The sequence below is a fragment of the Varroa destructor genome, unplaced genomic scaffold (assembly GCF_002443255.2).
Source record: "Varroa destructor unplaced genomic scaffold, Vdes_3.0 BEIS01000001.1, whole genome shotgun sequence".
Classification (NCBI taxonomy): domain Eukaryota; kingdom Metazoa; phylum Arthropoda; class Arachnida; order Mesostigmata; family Varroidae; genus Varroa; species Varroa destructor.
In genome coordinates, this window is record NW_019211454.1 from 7376188 (window position 1) to 7392814 (window position 16627).

Here is a 16627-nt window from a genome sequence, read left to right on the forward strand (position 1 = left end):
TGGAAGTTGAGTACGTTTGTGAAGAAGATGTCGATTATATGTTCGGGTGAACAGTTTATTTGGGATAGTTTATTTACATACATTTTAATTACCCTATAACCCTATTCTTATTCTTGATTACGTTCATTGGTAATGAGTAAGGCAAGCTCATGGAATAGGTTTCTAATCAACAATGGCCTGATTCACATGCACGATTTTCATGTAATAATAAAACAGATTGTGAAGTTACATCGTTGTTATCACTATCGTTAAATTCAATGGATTAATAATATTTTGATACCTCTCTATTTCCTATATTCTGCTGACTTTTCTACGTAAGCGTATCTATTAAATTTGCTGTATGTCCTCTATACCTTCTCTATGTATCTATAACATGCACATAAAAACACGGATTTCTTACTGAAGATATTGTAATTGTATTATTGGCTTTATCAATATTATATCTGTAGTATTTGTTTTTGCCAACTCTTAAGTAAGCGGTAGATCTATTCCATTAGAGTTTCCTCTGCCCACCCGCTTGGGTCGACAGCTAGGATATTATGTATTATTTCGTCTCGATACATTTCAAAGCACCTTACAGATTGGTGCGCTATTTTATTAGACTGGCTAAAAACTAAGCTAGAGCACGATTCCAATATGCCGCAACATTATGCTCCCTGTCGATCTGTTGTTTCTCAGATTTTAACGTCATCCATGAAGATTCTCTGTCTTCCGCTGAGCTCGATCCGTTTTGCCTCCTCGGATCTGTACGAAGGTATTAGGCATTTTACCGACCTTCTAAAAGGGCCTTTGTTGGTAAAAGGGCAGGTGTATAAGCATCCGAGACAAACTGACAAACAAGACTTTTTTTTTGTGAAGTAACGACGATTAAGGACCTCAGATAGGTGTGGTCAATTGCACGGCCACTCGGTTCGGCCAGAAAAAGACTGTTAGACTTGTATCGAGAAAATTAGTACATATAATAGTTAAGGTGAACTTGGCGGTAGACTACATCTTTTAGCGTTATTTGAGGAGAACCAAGAAGTAGGTATGCGGTCAGAGAACAGATCGGTAAACTGGCGATGTTTTGATGATCCTCTAGTCGTAAACTACCTGCTTCGTGAGCTACACAGTAACTGTTTGTTCATCCTATATTGTCATTATGACTAATACGACCAGATGTTACCAACGTAAGTATTTATCTTTTTTTTTTTTTTTTTACTGTACTATAATTTTTTTCTGCCATTGTCGTTCTCCATACAGGTCATCCGGATGTGAGATCTGTAATCAACGAAGGTATTCCATTGATGATAGGTAGTTCCTATCTTCTATACCCCATGAATGTTTCCTCCTGTGCTTACCCCCTGCATTCTTTCTTTCAGTTTGACTCATCATTTTTATGCGTTCTATATCTTAGTCTCGTCATTTCTTTACAATGCATTTTACGATAATTATCCTGCTCCATACTACTCGAACACAGGACAGGGGTTTGTTAAGGTACGCAGTAAATGGTTGGTCCAGCCGCTGGATATGCTATTGCTGTCTGTTTATAATTACCCCCCTTTTACCTTTTGCTCTTTAGTCCCCCCATCCCCCGGCGTTTTGTCAATTGACGATGGTTACAAAAATATTCCTGAAAGCATTTTCGTTCCCCAACCCCTCTTGCCTCGTGCGACGCCCGTGTCTTCTGTCTCTCTGTCTTCCCCTGCCGTTTAGCAAAAACGGTCATATATCCGTAAATGTCGCAGAAGCAATGGTTGTAAGTACTTTTCTGGTGTTTTTTTTATGGCCTGTTCAGCGAAAGCGATACAGGATCGAGGGCACCATAACTCGATTTAATCTGCGATGAGTATCGATTATAGGTCGACTTACGCATGTTCTCTATTAATAAGAATGTTATATTGCTATAATAATTATATATTCGTTAGCTAGATTGAATATAGTGCAACTATATAAAATCCCTCGATCGGCCGAGCTCTTGCAGTGTCCCTTATAGGCGCACAGAATGGCTCTTTGATCCAGTGGTGAGATTTGGAAACGAAATGAATATGATAAATTGTGTGAGGATCATGGCAGTTACATGGTCAAAGTGATCCCACTTTGATCCATGCCACAATTTGGGAAACTTTCCAGATATGAATAGCTTTGATTGTGAAAGGTCGTCAAGTTAGGATGAAATAGCAGATTTAACTTCGATTATGCGAGTCATTGTGTGTGTATCAGTAATAAAACTGCTGAAGTAAAAGCGCTGGATGAATATACATACGCCAAAATTGTACTTCATCTGAACTATCGTTTTGACGCTTCTCATCATTATGTTTCAGCCTCCGCTTTGTTTGCTCGTATTTGTCCCTCTATGGGCACTCAGTTGCATTGGTCATCTCGCTTGCGTTATGTCACGTAATGAATAGTATTATCAGTAATATATTATTATTGTTATCGTAGATGCTACTACAGCTGTGAAGTTTCCTTTTGCTTCCTTCGCCAGAAGCGGAGTTGCTTCGTCATGATGCTCGCCCTGTCTTTCATATGTGGGATAAGGTCTACCGTTAGTGGAGGCCCATGTGCCCCTTCATTTTAGAGAGGTTAAAAAAATCGCTGTTTTATCGTCTGAACATCGATTGTCAGTTAACAAAGTATATCGTCTTCGTCTAACCTAGGGATAATTAGAGCGGGCGATCCTTTCTCTCGTGTTTATTTTGCTTCTCCGAATTAGTTTGTTTTTCTGATGAGAAAAAAGCAGGATTGTCATTTTTGTTGCACAATTAACACGGATGCGTTCGTCCGTTTGTCTTCAACACTTCTACTTGATAATGAAACACTCTATGTAAAATCTCTATGCATCAACAACTGTTATCTAGAGGACCTTGCTCAGCGTTCGAACATCACTCTACCCGAATTTTGTAAATCCATTGCTTAGCAGTAGCTTTTTTGCTGGAAAAGCTATTGAGTATGACGGCAACCTTGAAATCTAGCCGAATTGCCTCACAAAGAAAGGCACACATCTCCATACATATGTGTTCAAAACCAACCAAATTCAACACTTTTCTATATTTGGGTTTTGTTATTTCTTAGCTGGCTTTTGGGCGCGTCGTTCGCAATCAGTTAGTCCGATTAACAGGACAGAGCGTCAAGGAAAATGTATGTGAAAAGTGGCCTAGCAGGGTTACACTAATTAGGAAAGCCACCCTTGCAGTTGATCGATTGCACCGAAACCATTAACCGATACAGCCTTCTTTTCAGTTGTTGGAATATTTTCACCATTTTCATCTCAAGTGACATTTCCAAAACCCTTCCCTCATACTCCCATCGCAAAATCTTGCTGGAATTGTATTTTGATTAGGCACGCTACATTAGTACTTCAATCATTGACAGTTAGCTTTTATAGTTTATACCCAGCTCGTCCTACATCCTTGAATTTGACGTGCAATTCATGTCACTATGTTAAAGATCCAATCAAAAACAATTGCGCAAAAAAAAAACGCGATCTACCGGTGTTGCGCTAGCATCGATGATCTATCTATTTATCTGTAAGCTATCGAACCATCAGTGATTCACTTCTGTGTTATAATGAGTACATTTCTGGCTTAAGATACCACATCGGCGTGTTACTGTGACCCGCAATAAATTTAATTACGCGTAGGAGTTTTATTCCAACCAGTGTGTGTGTATTACAGCGTATACGTTTAGTGCTCCAAAAGGATACCCGTGTTCGTATTTTTTCCATATCCAACTACCCGCGCCTATACCGTCGTAAGGGCAAAACATAGTTGAAGCATACAACAAGTCATCAACGACTGTAGAAAATCGTTTGGCTACGATCTATTTTTATAGTAGCAATTACGGAAAAAGGTTAAGGTATCAGTAATAAAAGCTAGTACACGTTTTTTGTCCACGATTTTAGCAAAGACAAAAAAAAACGAAACAAACAAGACAAATCGCTGCGCTATGCCGGGTATTGCCGAAAGTTTGAACCTTAATGACAATATCCTACTGGCCCAATACGAAACTAACCGATGTCAAGATCTGATGGAAGACAATTGACATCTTCATCATTGGCAGGTGTATATTAAAGACAGGGTCGATTCGAAAAGTCGACTCGACTAGAACTCTTTCCCCTCAAGATTCTTCTATGTCACTAATGTACGTTATAAGTGCTAAGCTCGCGCACACGTCTGTGGAAGACCTGGTCGACATCTATAACTACAATTAATAGAATCGGTAATCTTGGACAAGTGTGTTATAAAAAAATTATTATGCGGGCATTATTGGTCATGACCGATAGATGTCTCTGTAAAGCTATATTCGGCAAGTTAATGTTATACAATAGTAAAAATTCTACAAAGCGTTACGGCATTCGCAAACTCAGTTGAGAGGAATCGAATTATCCGCCTCAAAAGAAGTCGTGATCCGAGGTGTCACTGAGGTATCTCGGACTGGGTGACAGTTCTTCAAGGCCGGTTCTATTCCCTCGAACTGGGAGACGCCTCGTCATCACTGGACTTTCTTTGGGGTCCTTCTCGTTTGATGAGTCCTTGTCTTTAGCCCCTCGCGGCATCGGAGTCGGCTTCTTCGGTTGCGCTGTCGGCTGATGTTGGGAAAATTGTTGCTGTCGATGGGCTATGCTGTTCGAAAAGCTGTTGTTTGGACTGAGACGAGTCGACTGCAGTATTTTGCCGCAATTGCTGGTCTTGCAGTTCGCACCGCTGTTCTGTCTCTGAAACAGGGGTCGTGGGAGGCTCCTGGCCCGAGGATCGGCAATCGTCACTGAATGTGAACTCCTCCGGGTGGAAGGTGGCGTCTGTGGTATCTGGTGGTAAACGATGGTCGAAAACACAACAACAGACAGAATGAACAAGATCAATGCAATATAAGTAAGTCAAAAGGATTTTTCTCGATTCTCTCCGCGGAAGGCATAGGTGCCCTGGATCGGTTAAATTTGATAGAGAGAAAGTGGCGTGTAACGAAGTGACGGGATTTTTTTTGCAGATCTTTTTTGAATCTGTCTCGATAATTGCGATCTTCACAGAATTCCATTGGTGAAGTAACAGTATGCAAGGACAAGTACTGCAGATTTTCTTGGATTGCCGTTTATTGGTAATACTATTTATTTTCATTAGCCGTATTTAATTAGGGTTTAATTGTCGAAAGGAGCATTTGTCTATAGAGTTCGCAAAACATTTCCCATATTTTTCAATGATATTCCGTATACAGGTATTTTGTTTTGCGGAGCAATGATCTTATACGTTATTACGTGAATTTCAAATGATAGATAAAAGTTCATATTGGGAATTAACCAAAAGTTACTATATGCCATCAAATCCTAAGCGTACTTAAGCAGTGAGGCGGTTTTGAGGCACTATTTCCATAAATTCAGCTTCAACACTCAAGCTCGATTTCGTTTACCTCTCATTTCAATATCCATATCTATCGTAACGTTCACTTCTAAAATTGTTATATATTAGACAAGAAAATACATTTGGGTTTTATATATCCTATATACCTATGGCTTATCGTATCATGCGACTGGAAATTATCGTCATCAGGGCAAGCGTAATTAATTCATTAAAACAATTAAAATATCAAAACCAAATAAAAACTCTGCGGATATCATTTCGTTATAGTTACCACATACGAAGGTTCACCGTTTATTTGTTTGTCGGCTTTTTGTAATTTTCACAAGTGAGCAAGTCTATGTCCTCGCAAAAAAAAATATATATATATATTAGTTGTATATATAAATAGAATACTGGTAAACTCACCATAAATAACACATCATCCTGACAGCTATTAAAAGCTTTTTCGCCCTTTTCTAACTTATTCGTTCAAAAGAAAAATGAGATTTTTAGAAAGTTTCTAGTTTTCCTTTTGTACAACTTGACTAACTTTGCTAACTTCCGCTGTTTTCTGCAGTGACTCTAACTTTGCGCCAAAGTAAAGATGAGACATTTAGCACCGCTAGCCATAGACGTAGCATTATCGACACATTTTTCTCGATATTTTTTTCTATTTTTCATAAAATTTTTCAGGCATACTATCTGAGTATTGGTTGTTTTTCTGTTTCTGTCTTCAGGCGAACGCCTTCGTTCATGTGCACGTGTCTGTGCGTAAACTTTTTCCCCCTGATTTCTGCCGTCTCCTTCGGCCTGGCCTGCTTCGAATCGCTGTCCTATGGCCCCTGTATAATGTGTTGAGGTACTCACAGGGGCTCTACTGTGGCTTTTGTTTAAAAGTTGGTTACCAAGTTTATTGAACTGATATGAGGCGTCCGTGTTTTTTTTTTAATTTTTACTTTTACCAATATTTTTTTACTGCGGGATCTAGAACACCGCAAACATAACCGGTGCTTACTGATTTGAAACACCATTGGTCCCTTCCATTTTTCCTTTCTGTACCTCTGAACGTGTTTATGTCGGTATTGTATATATGTAAACATTGGTTATAAAACTTTTCAACATTTCTCACTAATATGTAAGCGACGTACGAGGTATACCCGTTAGTACCTACGCTTCGGCTGAGTCGTATATAGTCGCTTATGCTCCCCCATCACCGTCTACAGTTCCACGAACTCATTCTAAGCATTTCGAGTAAATATTACGCTTCAACTGATTCACAGGTGGAGCGCGGCGTAAACACGCTGCCATTTTCTTAAACTGACTTTTTTTTGTCTGCTCTAAGCAGTAATATATTTTTTGAGAAGTAACTGTAGAGTTTATACGGCCATCCGTTGATTCATGCAGCCAGCTATAACCATCAAGTAGACGGACACCTTGCACAGATTGTCCTTTGTGCATATTACAGTAACATCAATGTTAGAGACAGCGTGGTTTGGGTGGCTAAATTGCGTCTCTTTCACTGCGTTGCCATGGTAATCATAAGCATGCGGGCCTTCCTGGTTCAAAGCCTGCTCTGGCAAATCGTTACCAAATCCGTTGGAGTAACCGCAGACAGGTCCAACAGCACCCACTTTGGCTAGATTTCTAGTAGGATTTTTTGATGCTATATCCAAAAGGTGATTTTGAGGACTCGTTTGCACAGTAAGAATAAGTAACGCCGTTAAAAAAAAACCCTGTAATTTTGTCTCGGTTTCAACATTGACGTTAAACGTTTACCGTCATATAAATATAAATATATTTTAAATAATTATAATTGGCCAAACAATCCTAACAATAATGACGCCTAACTACTGATTTGCGGCTACACAACCGTTACTGTTACCCAAAAATGGTACTAGCTGTTATCTAGGTAGATATATTACATGTAATGGAAGTACGGTTTTTTTACGTTTTTGTTTTTACTTTTTAAGGGACGGGCAAAAGGAAATTGCCCTTTTGCATGGACCTGTTTTTTTTATTTCTGTCTTTGAAAATAACTACGTCTCTGTGTTTCGAGTTTTACGTCCAGTATCGCCGTTAGGCATTCCATCAGACGGACGGCTGGCTGGCTCGTAGCCATCACGAAACGTACCGTATGTCTATGCCCTATGGGTTCGTACCTAGACCGCAACGTGTCCCTAACATTAGCACGCAAATACGTTACCCACTAAACTATCACGCGGAGTAATGTCTGCTTGCCGCAAAAAGCGTTTCACTTAAGTTGCTAAAATACTGTCTATTTTGCTTAAAATGCCTTAAAAATAAATTAACGGTTAACGAGTCCGGTCATCAGTCAATGTGGACTTCAGTGTATGTAGTGCTATAACTATCCGCGTCAATGATGAGCGGTTGATTTTTCGATCTTCCATCTCGCATCATAGGCTACAACGATTCTATAAGCATTCTAAGCACCCATGAGTTAATCAAAGACCCTTTCATGTATAGTATGTATTAGATTGGCTTAATTCCGAGGTGTGTGCGCCCTGCTTACACCTCGATGCGTACACTTACATCCTGCGGCGCCGTAGAGTAATATGGTAATTTTTTTTCCCATAATTACCCAAGTCAAATTCAAATTAGTCATTATTAACGCGAAATAAGGTAGAGCAGTCAGGCAGATTCAGATCTGGAAATTTAGATCGGAAAACCTGGAGAGTTTTAGAAATTGTTGTTTACAGTTCCGAGTCATCGTTAAACTGTAGCATTATGGCATGCATTTACCGATAGATGCTCTTTGCAATATTTCCTGCATTTGGTGATATTGTTAATGATTTGCTTTTTCCTCATCTCTTTATGCTAGTACTTTTTTTTCTAAAATATTCATTTATCTTTTACGTTACATAGATGTTATTAATATATTCGTCTTCGTATGTGTAGCAGACGATATTGCTGTCTGCTCAGAGGAAGCAGATGACATTGCTGCTTGATTTACTATTGCTATTTTTATTGTTATTGTTGTTTCCGTTATTAGCACTGCTGCCGCCGCCGCCGCCGCCGCCGCTGCTGCTACTACTACTAGGCTTGCGATTATTGCTGCTGCTAGAAGTGCTGTTAACTTTGGCGTGGCCTGTTGCCGCCGGAAAGCGTGGTACGTGGTGAAGTCCAGAGAACAGGGGTACCAGGGGTTCCAATTCCCGGGGACTGAATCGAGCCAGTGGGGGCAGAAGGGGAGAGGTGGGCGAGCGGGAAAGACCCACGCTTGGGCCGGACGAGAGGTCGGAAGATTGACGTCCAAGCCGGGCCGGAAATACTCGCTGAAAGGATGCGCCAAACCAATAAGACGAACAAAACAGACACAACAAGCAAACGTACACACAAAAACACGAACAATACACACATATGCATAACAGCATAGAGGATAAAAAAAATGGCAAATAAATAGAGAGAAAACGACATAACAACAGGCATTACAACCAAAATGAATAAAATTACTGTACTTTCAAGGGTATTAAAAAGAAATAAGGACATTTTCATTGAAAAAAAATAAAGTTTAATATCTATATGTTCAGGACAAACAATTATACTAGCAGTGGTTATATGCCCATCACACCGTACTATGCAAACCTAGTAATGATGATCTTTTGGTCAGTCAACGGAAGCTGTGGAGCTTCAGATTCTGTACGATTCTTCGAAAATTCGAGCAATAATATAGAAAGAACCGGATTTTCTTTTCTATAACAAAAGCGTATGATTTGAAGCCCGATGCGATCCACTACCTTATCCAATTATGCTTGTCGTAGGTGGGTCGGCTATTTCCATGCGTTTTTAAAATGTAATTATGATTTTTAAGCTCGGATCGAAAATAAAATATTTTCTTAAACTGACAAAGTCCCATATGAGTAATACGGATGCAACAAGATGCCGGTCAGGCAAACGAACTACAAATGGTATAACAGGTGTTTAACATCATTTTCGCATCACATCGGTATGACTTCGTTTAGCTATACTTCACCGTGTCATTGGCTACCTGTAATTTGCATCATGCCATTCCCAAACATACGTTCACATCTAAAGCGCTACTATATAGTTCTTAGATGCTTAGTCAAAATTGTAGCTTTTCTCCAAAAATTTTACCAAATACAGCACCTTAGACTAGGCGAAAATAAAGCTAGCCGAGTGCACATCTTTTTTTTTAGTGATATGTATTAGGTGGGAAAGTAAGTTTCCTATTTGGTAACTTTTGTTTTCCACTTCCATTCACTTATTGTTTATTTCTCACGCATTGTTCGAAAACGCTTCCTTATTTTATCAGCATACAATAACGGTATTGTGCTGCAAGTGTAATTTCGACTCGAAACACCCTATCAATGACGAATGTTTCAAATGGAAAAAAGGTCGAAACGCTAGTGAAACAGCTTGAGATATTTGTCTTACACACGACGGTAATGATGGTATCGTTAAAAGAACGGTGTAAGAGTGATTTAGCAAGCTTGAAAAAGGGTATCCGGAATTTAGAGGGTGCCCATCCTCTCGCTCTAGCCAACTGTCCACGCTTAATAACGACCGTTTGAAGGCATTTTTAAAGAAGCATGGTCGACAACCAACTTCTGAAGCGGTCTAAAAGATGGCTTTATACAGGAACTTGCAGTGTGGGTACCTCATGAATCCTCTGAATCCAATGAAGCATTATGTATTATATTTATTATAATGTTAAATTGCAATATCTCGGGCGGTGCCGAGCATTACGCAGCCACAAGGACCGATTTCTGTACAGACTTGTCACCGACAATCACAAGAGGTATCTGCATGTCAACATGAACTAGAGACCAGAATTGAAGGCTTTAGAAGAGAAGCGAAGACTTAAGACCTAAGCAGATCTTTATCCAAAAAAAGAATATACTTTGGGTTTAGTGAGATTACGAATGCGAAACTCATTGGTTATCGCTTCCTACGAACCATATTTGGCCAACTGCATTGAGCCAGTCAGGCTATTCAAGAGAAAAGGCCTGACAAACAAGGTCAGGTTATGACAATGCAAGGCCATACAGAGTAAACATCGTCAAAGCTGCCCACTTGAACTCGAGTGAAAGGTTTTGTAACGCTTTCCATACTATCTGAACCTGTATCCTTGCCATTCGATAGCAAATAAAATTAGGAACCGCATATTTGACATTATAAAAATTCGAATGGGTTCTCAACATGAGACCTGAAAATTTCGGGCGAGAAACGAACGAATAAATTGGACAACGGATGGGAAAAGACTGTGGACGATGAGAGAATATATATATATATATATATATGTGGAATAACTTGTAGTTACAGGAATAAAATTTAGTCAAGTTTTCTCTTCAGTAAAGATGTGCCGAAACGTTCCCTTTAACCTAATACGTAAGCCGCTTAACTCACCTTTGACTGGGGAATGGGCAGTTTGCTTTTGGGACTCTTCGGAGCCCGAAGCGAGTTGGATCGCTGGTGCGGGCTCTGGAGGTTGTTCAGTCGACTGAATTGAAGAATGAGTGAGTTCACGGCAAGAAATTATCCGTTTTGATGAACAATCGAATAACATTAGTAATGTAGGCGGAAATGCGACCATGACAACGAATACATGGGAAGAAAAAACGCAAGTGTTAGAACAGAAACGAAACTAAGTTTGATAGGCGCAAGCATTAGAATTGGATCACTAACTTACTTGCAGCTCTTATTTGGCATTAGTGCATTGGCTAAACGAAGCATATTGGAATCGTTTAAGAACTTGTGGCGGAAGGCCCACACAAATCTCTTCCCAAGCGGCTTATGTCAAAAAAGTCACTGCCGTAAAAACTGGTTCATTTTACAAAGGAAACACTTGATTTCATTTTAAATCAATAAATCGATGCACAAACAGATCTCTTTGAATTAGGTTCTAAACTGGGTGATTGTACGATACTAAATAAATTAAATATGCATTTAGGTCTCAAGTATTTTTACAGGGATAAAGTACGACTGTCAATCTCATATGCTACGGGTCAAACACCCTATATATGAGTATATATACAACGCTTGATTATATATAATAGAATTATTAAAATGATCCTTTGTCTGTCTAACTCCAACAACTCGTATAGGCACACGCAAGTCAAATAATCAGGTACGAAAGGTGCTACTAACTTCAAGGTTATATAGAAGACGTCATAAAATCTACTTTGGAACTGCCCCTATTGGGCATTAAGAAGAAGAATTCGAGAACCGTCGTATAAAGACTGTTTATGCAGTTATCGATGTTTTTTCTTATAGGGGTTCTAAGAACACCCGGGTGATAGATATGCTTCCATAGGGAGCTGCATAAAAGCGGGCGCTCAAACGAACAAAACAGACATTAAGAACGTTATTCGATTTAAACATTGCACCAGTAGTTCTGGTGCAATATTTTGTAAACGTTCTTAATTCATACAGGACAATGAGCTACGAGGATTCTATGTGGAAAACTAAGCACAAACAGCACAATTAACCAAGCATAAGCAGTGACCATAGGGTACGATGAGTTTTAAATCTAGAAAAGCCGAATCAACAATTATCGGCAATAGGGGCAGGGAGCGGCTAAATATCGCGTCTAGCAATCTGAGTAAACACAAAATCCGACTTTATACAACATAATTTGTCAACCTTCAAAGAACTGCAGATTAAATAATAAACAATTAATGAGTGGACGGACAGTAAGCTCCGAGTAACCGTTGCCAACCCATTTTCTAGCTAACTTATATGGTTAATTCCGAACAATTATTCAAAATGTACGTTTGCTACTTAAGTAAATGTAGTAATAAATTCAAACGAAGTGTGAGTCATGCGTTGCATAATGTGACGGTTGAGTCAGCGGTTACCGGTCCGGCTCTTCCCTCCAAACAATCTACCCATCTAAATAACTGCTTTAAGACAACTTGCTTGCTACCTACATAGCTCTGTTATATGTCATTGGATTGTACCGTGTTGTACCGTGTTCGGACACTAATTATTGCGTCCTAGCGCGAATCTAACACTGCTCCTAGGGTCACGCTGCTTAATTCCGCCCATTGTCAGGGTATCATTGGAATCCTTGGAGGACAACTCCTTTAAAAACAAAAAAGCGTTCTTAACTGGCTTAATTTACGCCTACGCAAAATTCATCGTTTAATGGGCGTCCCTGATGGAGCTTCGTAAACAGCACAAAGCGCAGGTAATTGGTTCAGCAGGCTGGAGCTGTATAATGTGGAAAGAAGGTCGTGAAAGCTATCAGAAAGGCTGGCAGAAAAAAAATGAAGTGCTATGAAAACTCGCACACGATAGGATGGTTGATGAAGGGTGACTGTTGAATAGGCTCTAAATGAGTTGTTTGCTTTGTTGTCTCTGGATGACTGGCCCGTTGACTTGTTACCTCGTCCTCGATACCCGTACTGGGTTCGTTAGAAGAAGGAGATACGTCTGCCGTCAACAGGCAGCTCGCTGGTGTCGAAGAACAGAGGTCAGCGCCATCTGTCCCAACTGGCACCGCGCTAGCACCAAAAGAAAAAGAAGATAGACAATAAAGATGACTGAAGAGATGCGCCCAACATGGAAATCACCAATCAAAATTGACAACATATTCGTTCACCAGCGAAACGACGACGCCAATAATGCAAATTTATACGCGTAGCTAAGTACAGTCAGGCACGGGACGCCAGGTAAGACCATAGGCAGACAGGTAAATTAACTTACTTATTGAAAAGACTCTCAGACAGAAAATGTATTTAGTCTTTTTGTTTATTCATACAATATGCGGATGCAGCTCTTTAACGCCGTCAGACGTGCCGGTCATAATCACGGTCTAAGAAAATAGTTCTATTGACTGTCTAGGGCGACCTGTATCCGTGTAACGAATGTGATGGATTCTTTTGCATCTCCATGTTAAACGTTTTTGTTGATTATTTTAATAAACTAATATAACATTATGGAACTTTTTGGGCGCCTCTTACTACTAAACTGGGATCAATAAGGCTACCGAAAGACAGACTACAAAGTAACTGATTGCTTCCGTTTTACAACTGCTATACATTAACACCTTGAAAGAGATTGGGGGTAGTCACCTATTGCCCGTGGTATGGACCCCACATTGAGCATGTTTGTCTACGTACGACGACGGATCAAAACGCGTCCCGCAGTCCAATGCCAAGCAACACATTCTAATCATTCTATTGTAGAAAAAAAAACATTAACTAAACGATACCAAAGCCTTTGTACCAGCGCTGTAGACTCACACTCACGTCGATGTTCCCTAACATTAATGCACATTACGATATAGTTAGATTGTAAAAAAGATTTACCTTTGGGCTTCCAACTGGGTGTTTTCCTGCCGAAGCTTATTAACCACGAGCTCCAACTCTTTATTTCGATTGATAAGTTTACGTACGCTGGCTTGATTTGAATCAAGCTGAAAAGAGGAGTGAAACAAATATGGAACTGTGAGACACTTTAATCACATACGGCAAACAAGTTTTGATTCGAGGGACCACTGAAGGAAAGGCGGCCACGATCTCATCAATAAGCGCTGTTATCGACCTACAACTGCCCGTAGACACTAACGGACGCTTGAAATGTACATATCTCTTTGTATGTTCATTGGCGCGCATGTACGCAAGGAGCATGACAAAAAATTATGCTCCACTAGAAGGTTTTAAGTAATAATAGTTCCTTTATTTGACCCACCTCATCCTGGGCAGCTCCCAGCATTGCCTTGAGCTCTTCGATTCGCGACCGGAGCTTCTTGACTTCTTGTTCAAAGGCGTCCGCTCGCCGCAAAGCGTGACCCAATTCAACAGTTTTGTCCTGTAGGACTCGTTTCAACTTTTCGTACTTTTGGTGTGCCTGCGCCAGCTCTTGGTGAATTTTGCTTTGAATACCACTTCCCGCCTGACCAGCTGTGATTATCATTTGTTGTCCATTGCTGTTAACTTGGACTGCACATGCCGAATTTGGAAGGGCATTTCCGGCTACACCCGACAGATCTCCGGTTCCACACGTTCCCATGGAACCGATACCTGGCAAGTCATTTACCAGACATATACATGACCCAATTGGACGTACGTCAATAAAGTACACAACAAACACTTTATAAACAAAAATCATCACGGTAGTGAGTTGAGATGATGACAAAGCTATTCTGAGGTGCAGAAAAATCAGATTCCGCTATAAAGATCTCGTTAATGTCAGCAAAACACTTATTTTATACGTGACCGGAGCGTGCAGCTACGTTTTTGCGTAAGATAAAATGCATGTTTTGTATTAATCGATAAAATTTCATATATTGATTGATTTAATGAAATTTTCGCATCTACCTTCGCTAGAGCTGGACGTTGATCCCGTGTTGCAAGTAGATCCTCCGCCCTGGCCAGCTGGCGTCTGCAGAGTTGCGCCGCCCGTCTGGGCGCCCTCGACGTCCTCAAGCTCAAGAATACGGATCTTCAATCTTTTGTTCTCACGTTCTAGGGCACTCTTTTCTGACTCTAACCGCTCACATTTTTGCCATTCGGCTGCGTTTTCCTCTTGAAGCTTTTCAAGCTGTCAAACGAAATAATAGTACAATACAGGGAAACTTTCGTACAACTACGTACAATATTGCGCGGGTTTTCAGATACTTCAAAATGCCTTCTACCGTGCATGACAATATTTCAAGGTGATCCTTGCGGTCATAACAAAACAAACATGTTTACCGTGACAGCCACATGTGCTTATACGCGTGTGTTTTTATTTACCTACCTTGACCTGCAGCATTTGTATTTTTTCCTCTGCCTCGAACTCGCCAATGCCTATGGCGAGAGGGTCGCCGTCTTGAGCCTCTGTGCATGTACTACTGGCTATCTGATCGCTTAAGGCCTCGCCGTTTTCTCGAGTGCCTGAGGCGGCCGCTGCTACAGTTACAGCTGCCGCTTCATGATGGCCACTCGCCAGAACGGCTAAATTAGAGTTCAGCCGCTCATTCTCCCTACAACGACCAACAAAAGAGACTCCTTATAAATAGAGGAAAATGTAATGGCTACATCGTGTCACACCCGTCACCGTTCGTTGCTTTAGATGGCTCGTTCTCGATGGAGAAATGAAGAGTTTCAGTTGCCATGTCTAGCCAAGAACAAAACTGGGTTTGCTTTCTAAGGCGGCATAAAGAATAGTAGTGATTTGTGATTGCTTTAAATAATAACAAAGCGTGCGGCGCTGTTTATCACACATCGATAAACAACTAGAGGGTGTTTTTCCAGCATGCATCATATCGTCATGCTGAGTAATTCAATACAAGGAGTACGTGAAACGTACTCCTTAAAAATTCGTTCCACTTAGGCTACCGTAGGATTCAGCTGTAATTACAAATTGTGTACCACAAACGGCTCACGATACGAATTAATTATGTATGTTACAAATAAATGAACGCATTCATATTATTTACGTAACATGCTGAAGGTTTTACGCTACCTCTTGATACTGTCATTCGATCTATAATTCTGTAACTTATGGCCATGTGTTTCTTCACTACGTACTGTTTCTCATTGGCAAGTTGTCGCAGGGCATCCTGCAAACGCAGCTGCAGGTAAGCAATTTTTGCCTGATCCTGATCGCCCGTCGTAGCTGGATTCACTCCGGAATGACTCCCGGTACCGTAGTAATTCAGAGCCAGAAGCTCCTCGGCGAAACTCTTTTCATTCGACGAGACCGAACCGCCACGTCCATTAACGTCAATAGGTGACATTTTTTCAGCAAGACCCGGGTTGCCGCTTCGTCCTCCAGAAAGGTTATTGCCTGCTGCGACGTCATTGTTTGCGTTCATGAGAATGACGCCACTAGCCCCACCGAGGTCGAACGACGCATCCGAATCACTATAGCAATACAAACAATTGCTTTTTGTTAAGGAAACGGGTTTTTAAAGCTAACAAGAAATACATTAGGAGGTACAATTACTCGCAACAATATATGGAAGAAAATCCCTAATGAACTCGGTTTCGTTCTAATGCATAACCGTACATATGCTGAATGTTGTGTATGCAAAAAACACCAACAAAAGTTGCGAATAGATCCTCTAAAGTAATCTCATCTAAATACCTATCAGTACATACAGTGCATCTAGGTTAGATTTCAAATAATGGGGTACGATAGGGTCGATAATTACCATCCCTAATATTCATAATTATGCATCAAAGCTATAAAATATAGCTGGTTCCTTACAGTTTATCAAGTAAGCCATCGGGTTCGGGTTCGTTGTGCAGCATCTGGTTGTTATCCGTGAGGCTCAAGTCGCCTACTGCCATCGCGCTACCGCTCTCATCACCCATTCTAAAGGTGCAAAAAATATTAATCAA

The 16627-nt window shown here is 40.5% G+C and overlaps 1 protein-coding gene across 10 annotated transcripts in view; it reads right to left on the reverse strand.

Moving 5' to 3' along the window:
- Positions 1-392: 392 nt before the first annotated feature.
- The window catches only part of LOC111243812 (uncharacterized), a 42102-nt gene continuing 25867 nt past the window's right edge, over positions 393-16627 (reverse strand). For 2 of the 10 annotated variants that reach the window (XM_086975161.1, XM_086975189.1), the window contains 9 exons: positions 16494-16601; positions 15812-16147; positions 15039-15264; positions 14618-14840; positions 13989-14320; positions 13607-13713; positions 12587-12799; positions 10701-10794; positions 393-4789 (listed from right to left, as the gene is read on the reverse strand). In XM_086975161.1, coding sequence (XP_086831287.1) covers positions 4373-4789; positions 10701-10794; positions 12587-12799; positions 13607-13713; positions 13989-14320; positions 14618-14840; positions 15039-15264; positions 15812-16147; positions 16494-16601 — 2056 coding nt within the window. In that variant the 3' untranslated portion in view covers positions 393-4372. Of the gene's footprint in view, positions 4790-5587; positions 8609-10700; positions 10795-12586; positions 12800-13606; positions 13714-13988; positions 14321-14617; positions 14841-15038; positions 15265-15811; positions 16148-16493; positions 16602-16627 lie in introns of those variants that run through there. The other 8 variants (XM_022789955.2, XM_086975168.1, XM_022789977.2 and 5 more) reach the window with 8 other exon arrangements.